At 40.2% G+C, this 15,956-nt stretch overlaps 2 protein-coding genes across 5 annotated transcripts in view; one reads left to right on the top strand and one right to left on the bottom strand.

Moving 5' to 3' along the window:
• The first annotated feature begins 6,054 nt into the window (after positions 1-6,054).
• lpar2a (lysophosphatidic acid receptor 2a) lies at positions 6,055-9,217 on the top strand. The gene is made up of 4 exons (XM_035654758.1): positions 6,055-6,278; positions 7,037-7,789; positions 8,248-8,510; positions 8,970-9,217. Exons 2-4 carry the CDS (start codon positions 7,039-7,041, stop codon positions 9,060-9,062), a joined length of 1,107 nt encoding a protein of 368 aa, XP_035510651.1. The 5' UTR covers positions 6,055-6,278; positions 7,037-7,038; the 3' UTR covers positions 9,063-9,217.
• Positions 9,218-9,322: 105 nt separating this feature from the next.
• pbx4 (pre-B-cell leukemia transcription factor 4) overlaps positions 9,323-15,956 on the bottom strand; it is a 29,667-nt gene continuing 23,033 nt past the window's right edge. For 2 of the 4 annotated variants that reach the window (XM_035654753.1, XM_035654755.1), the window contains 2 exons: positions 13,763-13,849; positions 9,323-12,839 (listed from right to left, as the gene is read on the bottom strand). In XM_035654753.1, the coding sequence (XP_035510646.1) occupies positions 13,806-13,849 (44 nt within the window). In that variant the 3' untranslated portion in view covers positions 9,323-12,839; positions 13,763-13,805. Of the gene's footprint in view, positions 12,867-13,762; positions 13,850-14,840; positions 14,945-15,051; positions 15,055-15,956 lie in introns of all 4 variants that reach the window. The other 2 variants (XM_035654757.1, XM_035654754.1) reach the window with 2 other exon arrangements.

Below are 15,956 nucleotides of genomic sequence, written 5' to 3'. Positions count from 1 at the left end.
GATCAGAAACCCGTATGCAATGCTGTGATAAATTTCTATAGCCAACTCTGTGGCATATTTCATTTGGAATGGGATTTGGCAGAGGGGAGAAAGTAATGTTCAGATGAAGTGCCTGACCTGTTTCTTTGTCCTGTGTTAGCTCTCCCATATCTCTCCATCTCTCATTTCAGCAAGGAAATTTCCCTCTTGTTTCAAACCCAATTTTTCCTAAACTTCCTGCGTCAGCAGCAGCCCCTGCATCCGCCCAGTCGAAAGCACAGTGTCCAATTAAACTCTCATATCCATGCAGAAAATAATAATTTCTTTCTCTCTCTCACTCCTGCACCCACTCAATCCATCATTAATATTATTTCCCCCTGTTCTCAATTACCTTTCTCTTTCTCAATTACCCTGCCTTGTTAGAAAAACGGACATGCCTGAGCACAATATGAAATACTAATTAAAACCAAAATGCGGAACACAAATTTAGAACTCACATCAGCACGTTTTTTTTTTTTTTCCTTTTCACAATAACTGTTGGACATAATGTGCCATGAGTTCTACAGAGAATGTGCTGACTCGCAGCTCAGCCGAGAGTTTGCTTTATTCAGGTATTTTATTTTGTGTTACATTTGTTCTGTTTTGGGGGTTCTGTTGAAACATTTTCCTCGATTATCGTTTGGTATGTGAGTGGTCTATCGAGGTCTCTGATTCAGTCTGTTATGATCATTGAATAAACTCATCTCTTTTATAGAAAATAAAAAATAAACGAAATTCTGTCTCGTTTTGTTTTTATTAAATGTGAAATACCTCTCGGAATCTGATATGTGGAAAGAGGAAGCGCACTCGTTCTCATTTAGCAGATTCTCAAGAGATTCTGTCATTGTCAGACCAGTTTTACACTTGCTTGTTTAAGGAAGGAAACTAACAGTTGCTGCACTTCAGAAAGCACAGGCCACCCACAGGCGTAGAGCAAACACTTTGCAGTTTGGACACGTGTGGTAATGAATGACCTGTAGTGCACTTTTATTGAACTTTCTTTTGTTTGTTGGCAGACAAGTCTATCTTTTATGTTTCATAGTACTCCTGTAGTGGTGAAAATAGTAATGCAACAACAACATTGTGTTACACGAACCTTAAGTGGAAAGAATATCCTCAAAATTATAATAATTACTATTATATAAATTCTTTAGAGGTTTTGTAAATTAGTTGAAGTATTTCCCTTTATATTAGATATTCAGCATCAGAGACATAATTGATACATTACTTTTTTTTCGTCTCTGCATCCGTCTGCCCCCACCTCATTATTTTTTCATTGTGTGACAGAGGACACAAAGTAGCACCATATCCTCTTCACAGTATTCACACAATAATGTTCTTCAGTTACATTTAGCAGGTTTTAGGATGTAAAATAAAAAGATCACACATCTGCAGTGCCAACCTGCTGTTACGTATATTAAGTGATGCTAGAACAACTGGCACTGTGGCTCTGATGTTGACTGGATCTGGTTTTAAGTATTTTGCCTCCATAACACCAAGTGTCATTGTTTACTTGTATTAGGATTCATTTATTTGTTTTTTTTCCGGTGCTGTAGTACAAAAAACAAGGTTGAGAACACTTCAGTCCAAATTCCTCTACAGAGTGCAGGGGAGAGTTATCTAGTTTGATCATTATTATTCTTTATAATTCTTTCTTATTTATAGATTTTTTTATGTACATCGCAGCTCTATGTGTTGCATTTCAACAAATAGCCAACAATAAATGTTTAAATTTACATACTTGGACAGCATATTAGGATTCCTAATGGTGAATCCTCTTTGGATTATTTTATTTTGAAGGTATTAACTGAAAGTGTTAATATAGTAGTATGTCTGACTTGATGCTAGAAACTCACATATTCGAGGTCTTTACCGCCCTCCAGTGGTCATAGTAACAAACCACAATAAATAAAATAGTGGCTAATGCGGAGTCATTATTATCAATATGAACAGATCAATATCAGTGTGATGATCAAAAATAACATTATATATAAATTAATGAATAATAATTGCATTACTTAAGAGTTTACTTCCTATTGGTGTTCATACATCTGTCAACACAGACATAGACTTTCTCATCATTGTCATTAGTTTTGATATTTAAAAAAAGTTAAAACAGATCTTTATTAATGACTTTATTACCAGTCATACATCACACTAATAATGTATACATTAATCAAATTTCGTCTTCTTCTTTCATGTCATCATATAATTGCATCACTTTACTGGACATAGACAGTAAATAATAAATTAATTAAAATAAATTAAACACGCTTTATCCACGTAATAGCTGTATTTATAAGCCTGTTGTATTTACCTTTTGGTGGGTTGACTAGCCTACATTTTACCACCTGTGATGTAAGGGTAATGTGTATTTACATTCATGAGTTTTACTGCCCTCTTGTGGCCACAGTGAAGAACTACATCCCATTAATAAAGTTTGCGTCAATGCAGACGTAGAGCTAATACTTCCGGTGGATAATTTCAAAATAATGTGTTTTTAAACTGAAATAATAAAACGCCGCTTTTTTTCACTAGATTTAATTCATGGTATAGACACATAGTTAATACCTCTATAACGTTATTAATATAATTATGTACAATATATGTTGTGTATGATGTATCACTGTCCAACTCATTGCTGATTATAAGTAACAGCAACATACGCTATACTAACACGGTAACTTTAGGCATAAAACAAACAAAAAAGACATAATAATTGTTAGAAATATCTGTAATATTGCCACTGAATAATGTGGACATGTAGTTTCTAACTGCATGTGACCACTGGAGCGGAAGAAAAATTTTGTTAGTTTGTTAATGTGGTACCAAGATTGGTTATTTTATTTTGGAAGTAGAATTTACCGGACGTATTGATTGTTATATTACGTCTGCATTGACGCAATTCTGACTAATTGAATCCTGCAGTTCCTCAATGTGGCCACCAGAGGGCGATGCGAACACGCAATAAAGTTAACCGTCCATTTACGTAAACGGAAGAGGATAAGTCATCCACGAAGGTGTATTTTAATAGCATTGATGTATTACTTGATTTATTAAACGTAGCTATTCATGGATCGTTTGTTATAATCACATTAATTGTGAGTTGTGGTTGTGTTTCAGCGTAATGTTGCAGTTCCTCACTGTGTCCACTAGATGGTAGTGGTCGTTGTTCTAAATATGCAATTATCGGTTCAGACAGACACTAATATTATATATATTACAGTTGTAACTATTAATACGTTTGTTGACCCCTCTAAAAAAACACATTATCTGTGTGAATATATGTTTTATTTATTTAATCTTTCTCTCAGGTAGTTGCTTACTTCACTTGTAGCTCCGAGTCTTTGTTTTACTTTAAAAAGTGACTGAAACACTGAAACTATCTGAGCAATATCTCAATTATCGTCAAGATTTTGAATCCTCAAAGCAGAAATCTCGTCTTTAGTTAAACCTGTGACAATGTCTGCACTCAGATGGGATCATTGTGACAGACATGAAGAATTTGCAGAGAAGCCTCAGCAAACATGAGCGGTCTACCACTCACATTCAAAGCCAGATCCCCCTAAAAACGTTTGGGATCTCCAGGATCGACTTGGCTTTGGATGAACAGCGGAAACTGATCTCATCAATACCACCTGCCTCCTGGCCAAACAGCAGCAGGCATTTCGTGCAAATGATGAAAGTGCAGGCTCTGCTAATCGTGGCAACTATGTTGAGCTCCTGCATGCTTTTGCTGAGAAAGATGACAGGCTAGCTAGACATTTGGAGACATCCACTGTATTTTCTGGCGTATCAAACAGAATACAGAATGACTTGATCGAAGCGGTCGGTGATGTCATTATAAATGACATTAAAAAGGAGAAGTGCAGCCCCATTTGTAGCTGTAGAAGTAGACGAGACCACAGATGTCACAAACAAAGCTCAGATCTCTGTCATTTTTTTTCTGCCATGTTTTTAAAAACAGCGGAGGGACTGGGGACATTTTTCAGCAGGTCCACAAAGGATGATGATGTTGTCAAGCGCCGTTTACCCAGAGCAGCGCCTACAAGATGGAGCTCAAACTCTAGGCTGCTGCAGACCAAAGCATGCACCAAAATCACCTGCACTTTTCATGTGCTGCAAAACAAATGTAATGACATTGATATTGTCTTGCGCGGCATCCGCGACAACCAGTTGCAGCTACTGGAGCGCATGAGACTGGAAGTTTGGACAGTTTCTGTGACCAATTTTGAGGAAGAATGCGGCGCACTGGGCCTGACAGGAAAGTGGAAACATCGGTCAGATCAGAGATGAACGGAAGGACAATCAGTGATCAAATGGAAAGGCCAGGTTTCGATCTTTCGGTGAGCTAACTGTGCCTTGTTTGGTGGATTTGCGAAATGAAAGTGCAGGAGCCTGTCAAAATACGCCAAAGTTCTTTGGACTTTGTTGGAGACTGAAGCGGATCTCATCGGACTTACAGCTCACCAAACGTTGGGTGAGGAATGAATGTAAATCTCCAGGAGAGCTTCTCAGCTCTTTGCCCAGAGGATTCATTGGACTGCTCCAGGCTGGTGGCTTCACTGTAGCCTGCTACCCACAGCGCGTCGGTGCAGCGCTCATTCTCTGCAGCTGATCAAGGGACGGCTTTCTTCCCTGCAGTGATCTGAGACGGAGAACTTTTAAAACTGAATGAAAGACAATGAAACAAACAACCCCCCCCCCCGTTTACCTCTGGCCGATCAAAAGAATGGTGAATAATCTACTCTGCTGGGTCCGATATATTGATGGTAGTAACCCTGGCTCTTGTTACTTGTTTGTCTTTATGGAGGTTTTAGTTAAAACAAATATGTAAAATGACTACTGATGGAGGGATCAGGTTGCGTTTAATATAAAATTAATGTAAGTACTGTTTTATTATGTTTTTCTGATTTGATTGTTCTGTATGTACAGTGTCTTTGTATTAAGAAAAGCGTTTAAAAAATTATATTTATAATTATAGGAAAATGTAAATTTGCTTCTGTTTTGAAAGATATTGGAATTTTCCTATGTTCCTGAGCAGTCCTTGAACAAACCTCCTGCCTTAGTGTTTTTGTTGTTTCTTTGAGTATTCAGGTGTCAATGAGTCATGTCCAATCAGGCTCTATTTAGGGAAGAGATTGTTGAAGGAGGTTTAAAAGAAGAAGAGAGACACTTGCTTTCAGGAATTTTTGGGAAAGGTGTTGTTAAAGTTTTATGTCTTTAATTCAAAAAGCCGAGTTTTTAGAGAGTGGACTCTGGCTGAGAGACGGAGAAGACAATTTTGGTTGTGGTGCTGAACAGGCGCATAAAGTGAAGCTCGTTGGACTTGTTAGTTTGGTGGACGTGCCAGTGAGGAGGCCACCAACGACTATCTCACAATCTTTTTCATCCCGGTGATTTGGGTCATGGTCGAATTAAATGTTCCCCTGTTTTCTTGCATTGAAACTGTGTGTGTACTATTTATTCCATGTTGGCAATGAGGGAAACTTGTGTTTTCGGACTTGAAAAAGGAAAGTGGTTATAAAAAAGGAGTTCTCTGAACTTGGCCTCTTCTGCACCTTAGTGGAAAATCTGATTGATCTTGTCGAAGTCAATGCATTAGAAACTTCATATTTAGTTAGGGCTCTTAACCGATTCACCTTTCCCTGCTTAAACTTGTTTAAAAAGTAATCAAGGTAAACATTTAGTACACAATTAGAATTGAGTAGGAGGGCTACATTTATAAATCTGATTCTGATGAAGTCAGTGCCTCACCAGCCATGAACCTCACCCCACGACACTACTATTATATATATTACAGTTGTGACTATTAATATGTTTATTTTATCTGTGTGAATATCTGTTTTATTTATTTAATCTTTCTCTCAGGAAGTTGCTTACTTCACTTGTAGCTCCGAGTCTTTGCTTTACTTGAAAAAGTGACTGAAACTATCTGAGCAATGTCTCAATTATCGTCAAGATTTTGAATCCTCAAAGCAGAACTCTGGTCTTTAGAGGCACATAAAGAGTCAAACCGACTGTGTGTATGTTTTTTCTTTCTTCCAGGCTTTAGTTGGAGGCAGCACTCACTACCTGGGAGGGTGTCGACAGGTCCAGCTGACCTGAGTGAGAATCAGAGGCGTGGACCTGAAACTGTGCCGCGCATGGACGGACAGAAGTGAGAGCAGCTCAGAGTCTTCCTCTTTCAACACATGGCAGCTAAACAACTCTGGTTTCATATCGGACATGTCTGGATGGAATAAAACCTAACCACGGCGGTACGTTAAAAATAATAACAGATAATAATAAATGTAGGAAGTCTAGACCAAACCATTTTTCTGAGCGCCAGTTTCGTTTTTATCAGATGAGATTCAATATCAGTGGCGCGTTTCCCTGCAAGTTGAAACGCGTTAGATGAACTAAAGTGTTTCACAGTTTGTCGGGTATGTCGCTTGTGTTTAAATGTTGTTGTCTCAGAATAAGTGTGAAGTGTGAGTGAACTTGAGTTAAATTGTTTGATTGTTTGCTCGCTAAATTACCAAATGGTTTCAGCTTCTTGGATCTAAAGGGTTGCTGGGTTTTTTTTTTCTTTGTTGGGTTTTGGAGAAAAAGAGCAATTTGAAATGTCAACTTTGGTCTCTAGAAATTTGTAATGGCCATTCTTTTTAATTTAGCGGGTAATATTTGTAGACTCATCTGTCACGTACACTTATCTGTGTCCCTCTGACAACCACTGTGTTTAATAGATCTTGTTATGTGTATACAGCAAGTGTCTGGACTCACAAAATCCACAGTGCAGTGTAACTATGCAGGATCATAATTAAATGGATAATACAGCAACAAATAGTTATAACATTAAATTTGTTAAAGTCTGATATTTGACAGGAAGAAACAGTTCTCATAACTCTTGGTGAATATTGAACCTGTACTGAAAGGGAAGGAAAGATAACAGTTTTGCACATCTTCAGCTGTTGCATCTCTTGTAGACAACTTGTGTGTGTATTAATATCCATGACTGTGTGTTTTGTGTCTGCAGTAATGGCCACAGAGAGCAGCATGTGGAATACCTGTGACTACAGCCACAATGTCACGTTCTTCTACAACTTTGTGGGTAAGAAGATCAGCCTAGGGTGGACGCCGCGGGACTATGTGGTGATCGGACTTGGCCTGACAGTGTGTCTCATCGTGGTTCTGGCCAACCTCATGGTGATGGTGGCCATCTTCATAAACCACCGTTTCCACTTCCCCATCTACTATCTCCTGGGCAACATGGCGGCAGCAGACCTGTTCGCAGGGATCGCCTATGTCAACCTGATGTTGAACACGGGCCCTTGGACGGGCACGCTCACCAAGGAGCAGTGGTACATCCGCGGGGCTTTGATTGACATCAGCCTGACAGCCTCAGTGGCCAACCTGCTGGCTGTCGCCGTGGAGCGCCACCAGACCATCATCACCATGCAGCTGCACAGCACGATGACCAAACGGCGCGTGGTGCTGCTGATAGTCTGCATCTGGGCCGTGAGCATCATCATGGGCCTGGTGCCCTCCACGATTTGGAACTGCGAGTGCGATCTGGAAGACTGCTCCACCGTGGCGCCCCTCTACAGCCGCCGCTTCCTCATCTTCTGGGCAGTCCTCAACCTGCTCACTTTCTTTATCATGGTTGGCATGTACACTCGGATCTTCATATATGTGAGATACCAGAGCAGGTACACATCGCAGCACACCTCGGAGATGCAGCACGACCACACGGTTGTGAACCTGATGAAAACTATCTCCATGGTTCTGGGTGAGAAGTTTGTTTGTCTGTCACCCTCCACTGTTGGATGTTAGTTGTGGGTCAAAGGTCAAGTTTGTAAGGTTTGGTTTGTAATTAGCAGTCTTCCTTAGAAAACACGCTTGCTACCTGCATTCTCACACTTCCTCCACAAACCAGTTTTGCAGCTTAAGTTTTATTTTTCAGACCTTGCCTGTTTGCTGCGGGTATTTCAAGTGAACAGGTTGTTAGGAATTTCCAGCATGTCACAGTGAAGTCATAATCCACCTCTATCATTACTCAGGCAACACATCTCCTGGAGGTAAATGTGTTTAAGTGGCAGTATACCTTGATATTTAGCAATCAAGGAATAAATGTTGCCTAACATTGCTGCACTTAGAGACAGATTAGTCACATATTACATAATTCACGGAGGATTGAGTTTATTGCTGTTTGTTTTCTGCCCTAATTAACATCCCATATCTCTGCAGGCGCCTTCGTAATCTGCTGGACGCCCGGCCTCGTGACACTCTTGCTGGATGGACTGTTGGGTAAAGCCAGCCACGCCAACGCCGTGGAGAAGTTCTGTTTGGTGATAGCAGAGTGCAACTCTCTGGTCAATCCTATCATCTATTCTCTGCGAGATGACGAGATGCTGGCGACGTTCAAGACGATCCTGTGCTGCCTGTGTCGGAGAAGAGCTGACCGGGCGGGGAAGCCATCACCTGTTGCGATGGCCCCACCGCTGCCAGAGGTACAGAGTTACATCAGTTAAGGTTGATACAGAAAGTTGCTTACCGAGCAATGCAAAATCCAACCTGTAAAATGTAAACTTTGGACCTTCAAAGCACTTACAGGGAGTTAGATTAAGATTCTGATTATTGCTCTTCCCTTACTCCAGGGTTTTTGGTCTCTCGCTCAGTGAGTCCTGCAGGTTTTCATGTAACATACCAAGGCACATGCTTTTTTCCAATCTAACATATCAGGTACCTGGTGCAAGGAAGATTCAGGAAACTCCTCCTCTTAATTTCAAATTTGAATTTATTTGTCTTGGGAACCAAGACTACTTTTCTTGTAAAGTGACAGGAGGGAAAAAGTGCATAAATTACTAAATGTTGAATTTTGATTGTAGCTAACTTACCTTAATTTCAAGAAAATTCAAAACCTATTTTTACTTTATGTCCTGTCACACTCAATAAATGTTTGTCTACAGGAAACTTTTAGCTGTGTCCAGAAGCATGAAGATCAGGCAGTCTGTACGGAAACAAACAATACAGAAGACAAATGGACAATTCCTGGGGTGTAATGGCTGCAGGCCTACGATTTAAAAAAACAAATCTTTACTCTGACATCTAACCAGCATAAGTTTGATTCTTCTGCTGGACATCAGCCAACTTCTGCTGAACTCTTCTCCCATGTTTGCACTTGTGAATTGAATAAATAAAACAAAACAAATATAAAGATGCATCTGTTGAAAAGCTGAAAAGGGTTTTATCCATGTACATTTCTCAGGATAGTGTTTTCCTCAGTCTCAATGAGGCTGACAGATTCACATATTAATCATCAGATGGTGCAATCTCTCCTTTTATTACATTTGACTATCACAAGAGCATTTGTGACAAATTATAAAATGAAACACTCCTAAAGTCTGAAATCAAATACTGAAAAATCACACTAAATCATTTTATTAATTTTCTAATAAGAACACTACAATTTGTCATATTCTTCCTTTTTGTTTTTACTCTTTCTAGAACAATTCTAAAGTTGAGGTATAAAAGGAGTTCATACAGACTCACAAGTCTGAAAACAGTGGGGGTTATATACAAGAGAAATGGAAAGACAGAGGTAGAGAGAGGGGTAAATACAAGGGAAAGAGGGGAGATACAAATATACTAATAAAAACAAAAGAAATCAATAAAAGGTTTAGGAAGCCATTTGATGCTGTGGAAGTCATTTAGTCAGAATCCAAACGAGATATAGACATGATCAACGGTTAAATGGAAAATTATGTTGCGTCTTTTAGAATTGCAGATCTAAAATATAAGGGACAAGGTGTGTTTAAGTGTTCAGGCATGAATGTTTTGGCTGTACGCATTATTTTAGTGCGAAGGTATGTAGGCCTTCCTGTTACAGGATGTCACAACTTTTCAAAGAAAATTCAACATCAACTTCCTAAGTTGCTACTTACTTATTCTCACAATGTTTCAGCATTAAAAATGACCCACGTGAATACATTTTAGGGTCTGCACCTTTACGTTTAGCTACATGGGCTGATAAATTTGGAAAAAAGAGTTTGAATTAACAGCCCTCCATGTAACTATTCAACTGTTTCAAAACTCCTTTTTAAAAAGACCTTAGAGATGCAGTGGAATAATTTGAGCAGGTTTCAGAAAAGATTTAAAAGTGTGGAAAAGGTAGAAACTGAAACTGATTCGGAAAGGAAGGGGTCCATAAAATCTATACGGCAAAAATGCATCAAATCATGTCCACTGGAGAACCTCAATTGATAGTTATTGTTCCACAGCACCAAATGTTTACACCTGTAAACCCCGCATTGCCTCCCGGTTATGTAACAAAAGACCTAAATAATATTCAAAACTGATACAGAGTTATTGTGAATCCTGTGACACAAAGGCCAAATAAAACTGGCAGATCTCAAACAAACAACAAAGTTTATAAAAGAAAGAAAAAAAAGGAAAAAATACTGAAACATTACACAAACTGTACAGTGACATCCATTACAACAGGTAGAAAAAGGGGGAGGATCATAATTTGGTGTGGTGATAACGTTATTCATAAGATACAGTCGTATGAACTGCCATGAGTAACAAAATAAGTAATTAGATGTGGGAAATCACATATGACCAGCTTAGAAGCTCAAGTTTTGTTCTGTAACATATGGTTCAACAAAGTCTTGACTGACAATTAAATCTTCATAAGGCTTTACCTTACTATCAAAATGCTTTGTTATTCACATAACAGTTAATGTATAAAATAGTTCCAAAAAAATGAAAATCACCAAAAACAGGTTGCAGGTATGTCTTAAACATGAGTTAAGAGTTTTACTACACCCAGTGCTGCCTCTTTTTTTGGTAACAGAGGAGAGAGAGAAGCCCTTGCCCAATTGGCTATATAGAACTAGGAGGAAAATAGTTGTGGTTTTACCAGAAAATATTAAAAGATGGGTACAGGGGAGAGCATACCTTCTATGCTCACAATCAAAATACAGGTGTGATATGACAGTCCTCACTCCACCCACCCTCCCATAAACGCCCCACAACAAAACCCCCCCAAAAATCAAATCAACTTGAGGCATGACAACACCACACAGAGACACAGATACAAATATAATTCCCTCCTCTCCTCGAACTGAAAAGGTGGCTGTGCACCAACTTTAGAGAGAGACACAGAGTAGCATTATTACATTGCTGAATGTGGTATTTTTGGTTTTGGTACAACAGAAGGTTGTAATGTGTTGCCTCGGGCTCACAAGCTTAAATGTTTCAAGATGGGGAGGAGATCTCAGTTGAACCCCACCTGGTGTGCCATTGGCTGGTGGAAGCACCCAGTCTCTATAATGCTTGCAAAGGTCAGAGGGCACCAGCCAGATTGACTAAGACATCCCAAGAACACTGTACACACGCCCACACAGAGACACACACATCATAGCAATACATGATGCACTTTTTCCTTTTTGGTCTGACTGTAATAATTATACCCTTTATTTTTTTGTTAATAAAAACGAAGCTAAAAACTCGGAAGGTTAAATGAAAACAATAATATCACGCCTAGAAGTCCTACATGCATGGAAGACAGTCACGTTTCTAAATTCATGTCACGTTTGTCCCAATAACACATCAATGCCCCACAATCTCTCCACCCATCTCCTAACGTCATTTAGATGCTTTATTGAGCTCATTTTTGGTGGTGGCTGGTGCATTCTTGGTGAAACAGCATTAGAAAATAGCCTACAATCAAATAAACTAGTGGACAGAAAGCAAGAAGTAAAGTCTACAAGCCATCTACCAACACCCTCTATTGGTTAGCAACAAAAAGGGCTATTAGTTACATCCACTCAACCAAAGATATTCTCCTCTGTCTGCCCTTTCCTCCTCTTGTCACCAGCCCTATTATCATCTGTCCTGTCTGGTTTAGAACAGTGATCCCCTTAACTACCGTTTTACAGGTAGACACGCCCACAACGAGGATGCTAACTTTTGTGCTTGACACATCTTTTATGTCAGCTCACTATGAAAACGACTGAAAAGCTGTGAGGTGTAAGTTATGGAAGGGGGGGTGCATGCACATTTGTGCATATCTCAAGTACTCACTTTGAAATCTCCAACAGAATGAAACATCAAGCTATAAGGACTGGAAGTTACAACAGTGTCTTGTGTTGAGTCGGCGGAGGGTGATCTCATAGGAACAGATGTGTTGACAACTACCGGGGCAGCACTTTGGTACGAGCAAGGTGAGCAGAGCTCCCTGGTGATCCGTATCAACAGTTTGGCTGTCAAATGCCAAGGCTTCAAGAGATACAGGCAATCACACACAGTTTTCCAAAGCAAAGGGTTGAGTGCAGAGGTCAACAGCACATGGACAAGCTGTGTGAGTACTGTGTGAAGTTAACGTGCATATACACATAATGTACAGACATCATGATCATCTACACAGCTGGGTCAGTGGTTTTCAAAAGGTCCTTGATAGTAAAGATGTTTTCTATCTGTCTCGTCATCAGTAAGCTCCGTCCCTCTTTTATTCAGAGTTAAGGAGCTTCTAGCATTGAAGTGGAGCTGTGGGGAGGAGGGAGAATTCCTCCTAACTACTGTTCAGCTGTCCTGTGTTCCAGCACAGTGTGTGTTTATGAAATGCGAGTACAGCCTTGTGTGGCTGTCTAGTTGAGAGACGAGGGAACAGTGAAAAATGAGGACAGGGGATGGTAGTCGAAGCAGACCGCGGTGGGAATGAAGTGATGGCAAGGAGAGCCACCGAATCAGTTGGAGGTGTCGGAGTGGACGCTGCCAGGAGGACCGGGAGGGGAGGTGACCGAGGGGGGGTTGGTGGTGTCCTGCCAGCTGTTAGCCTGCAAACAGTCAGGGAAGAGAGTATTCTGCATGAAGAAGGAGTTTTATAATTAGTGGTCTAAATCAGCTATATTTGTGCTTACTAGTCAAATGATGCAGCCTCGAGATAGCCTAGCGGTTGCAGACAAAATGCTATTCATTCTAAGAACTACCCGTCTGTTAGAACATAACAGCAGTTGATTACAGGGTGTTTTCATGCACTTAAGTAACCGTGTTACTCAGAGAAATCAGGTTACACAAGCAAACAGAGAACATTTTTCACATGCTGTAAATCCAAGTATACATGCAGCAGGTCAGTAATCAAATATCTCCTTGACCTTATTTTAGTTTTGGTAAAAGTTTGGAAGGAACTACATAAATATGTGGACGCATTGCTATGTGAAATGATCTCACCTTTCATCCACCCTCTCCACTGTGACTTTCTCTGTCTTTTGTTATGCACTTTACTTTATATTGCACGTATACATGACAGAGACATATAGAAATCTACCTGGGGAAATTAGTTTTTTTTCTAATCCCCTACCCTGCTTGCAGAAACCAGGTTTCTTGTCATTTAAGAAATCATCCTACTGAAGAAGGCCAACTGTAACCTGGTAACTGTGCATATAACCACGGATCTTTCAGCCTCAAGTAATAATTCCTGAAATGTACTTCTGCTAAAATACTTTCACAGCAAGAAGCAGCTATTGGTTTATTGTCAGATCCCAGAAAGCATTGATTTGGTGATTTGCAAGTTAATGATGTCTAGATGCTGAGGTTGAAGCTGGGCGCTATCCTAGCTGGGCATTTAAAGGGAAGCCTTTCAACTATGGCAGCAGTTCATCCACGTGAATTATTTTCAGAGCATATTCTAATCAGGTATTCTGACTAACTGCAAATATATTCAGCTACACCTCAAAGGGAGCTTTTAGTTTGTACTCACATCCAGGCGATGAGGGGTGTAGAGGCCACTGCCCGACAGCTCCTCATAGCCGCCCGTCAGGTGTGTAGCACGGTGCAGGGTATCCACCTGCCAGAGACAAAACACACCCAAATGTTTCAACACAAATGTCAGCACAGCATTTGAACAACTGAACAAACGTTTATGCTACCAGCTACTGCCACAGGCTGAACAAAGGAGTGATAGTGTCCACAAACCTCTACTGTATGTATCAGAGCCAGTCTGTTACTAATGACTGCTTTCCTGCAAGTGAACTCCCGTTTTAAGTAAGTTGTTTTTGAGTCAATGCAACCACTAAACTGTGGCTTCAACTTAACAACTCTCCATTAAATTACTTCTGCTCTTACTTCCACGAAACAAAAGACTGCAACAGAAGCCTACAGCTTATCTTGTACTTTTATTTTGGTTTGTTCAATTCCTAGTCTACATAATGTTTAACAGCAGAAATCTGTGGATCAAAACTGGACATGTCTATTAATAGACAACATAAAGACAGTTCAGTTTGAGGAAACTGTTTCTTGGTCTAAACAAGGGGGTGAACACAAGGAGAGATAGGACGGAGAAATGTGTGGAAGGGCAGGGAAAACAACAACTAAAAAGATGGGGAGCTACTGAAGGGTTGGAGGTGTATGACAACCTGGGGGTAGAGAAACTGACCACCAAGTTGACAACTACAGGAGTATTTAGGGAGGGACTGGTGCCCTTCAACTGGTCCAGGGGTTCTGTGCCGAGGCTGACCTTGTGCTTTCTTATAAATAAATACGGGTCTGTAACTATTGAGGAATATGCAATAACACAAATCGAAACAGCCTTAAAACACACATTATTCCTCTCGAGGGAAGCCATGAGCTCCTCAGGGCTCACTGTACAGAGCAAAGAAGGGTCAGTTTGCGTGTGTTTGTGTTGGGGGAGGGGTTGATGGGGTCAAAGGTAAAGTCAGGACAGGATCTGAGGAGAGGTCGAGGTCAAAAGGAGCTAGACTAAGGGTAGGTATCCAGGGATTCTGGGTGGCTAGGTTAATGGCATTGAGGTCAACTTTGCAGCTGTCCTCAGTGCATACCTGCGGCTGTAGAGAGGGGGCGATGTTGAGACCCTCCCCGTTGAGCGAATGCAGGCTGAGGTAGGCGTCGCCTGTGTGAGACAAACTGAATGACCCCGGTGACCCTGCAGGCAATATATATAGCCAATATCCAATCAGCCCCACCATAGTGCCATGGGGTTAAAAGGTCACCACTGGTCATGGACAATGAGGGGGAGAGGTAACTAACAACCAGCTTCAATATGAGGGTCAGTGTTGTCAGCCATCTAAAAATCTGGCTTCTCCTCTGCATTCATGCACATTTCAGCTGCACACACCAACTGCTGAAATGTGTGCTAGTGAGAAAATGAAATCATAAAAAAACAGAGGTCTATTTAATTCCAACATGTGCAAACATGAATTTTACAGCTGCAAAAAAGTATATTTGGGTTTTTTGTCTGAGGCACCCTTCTGTGAAGATCAGGCTTGTGATAAAGGTTAGGAGAACTGACACGTTTCAGTTCCCAAGAGTTGTTGATGTTTTGTCACTTTGGGCTACAATCATGTGATGTTGAAAATGGGGAGCGGCAGTCTGACAGTAGTGAAGAACTTGAGGCGTTTCACACTGTAGATATATACATGTATATGTGTGAATGTAAAGACTACAGTATACTTTAAACTGCTTATCGGAACAAAAATCTACTTCTGTAACTCATTGCTCATGTTGCTTATTTGAATGTGGAGAGGAATGCAAAAATGTTACACTACAGTTTTGACAAACTGTTTGATACTCAGATTACATAATTTTTTCTATATTGGCAAATATTTTGTATAATCAATGGGTGGTTTGTGGTGTATAATTGTGTGTCTTTTGGTACAAGTTTAGCCTTTGGTAATATATCTTGTGAATTCATTCATTTTGTGTTGGCTTATAGAAAGTTGCGGTCATATTGCATTCTTATTAGGGCTGTAGCGATACACTAATCTCACGATACGATACACAATATTCAGCTCACAATACGATTCGATACGATTCGATACACTTACATCATTTTCTGACAGATTTTAAAGGGACAGTGTGATTTTGGTGACATCTTGTGAGTGTTCCATTGACTTGGATTGAATTAACTGAACTGAAAACTGAAATTACACAATATA

The sequence above is a fragment of the Morone saxatilis genome, unplaced genomic scaffold, assembly GCF_004916995.1.
Source record: "Morone saxatilis isolate NCDOM2014 unplaced genomic scaffold, NCSU_SB_2.0 Contig14, whole genome shotgun sequence".
NCBI lineage: Eukaryota > Metazoa > Chordata > Actinopteri > Moronidae > Morone > Morone saxatilis.
The sequence above is the reverse complement of the archived record's forward strand: the minus strand, read 5'-3'. Positions and strand labels throughout refer to the sequence as shown.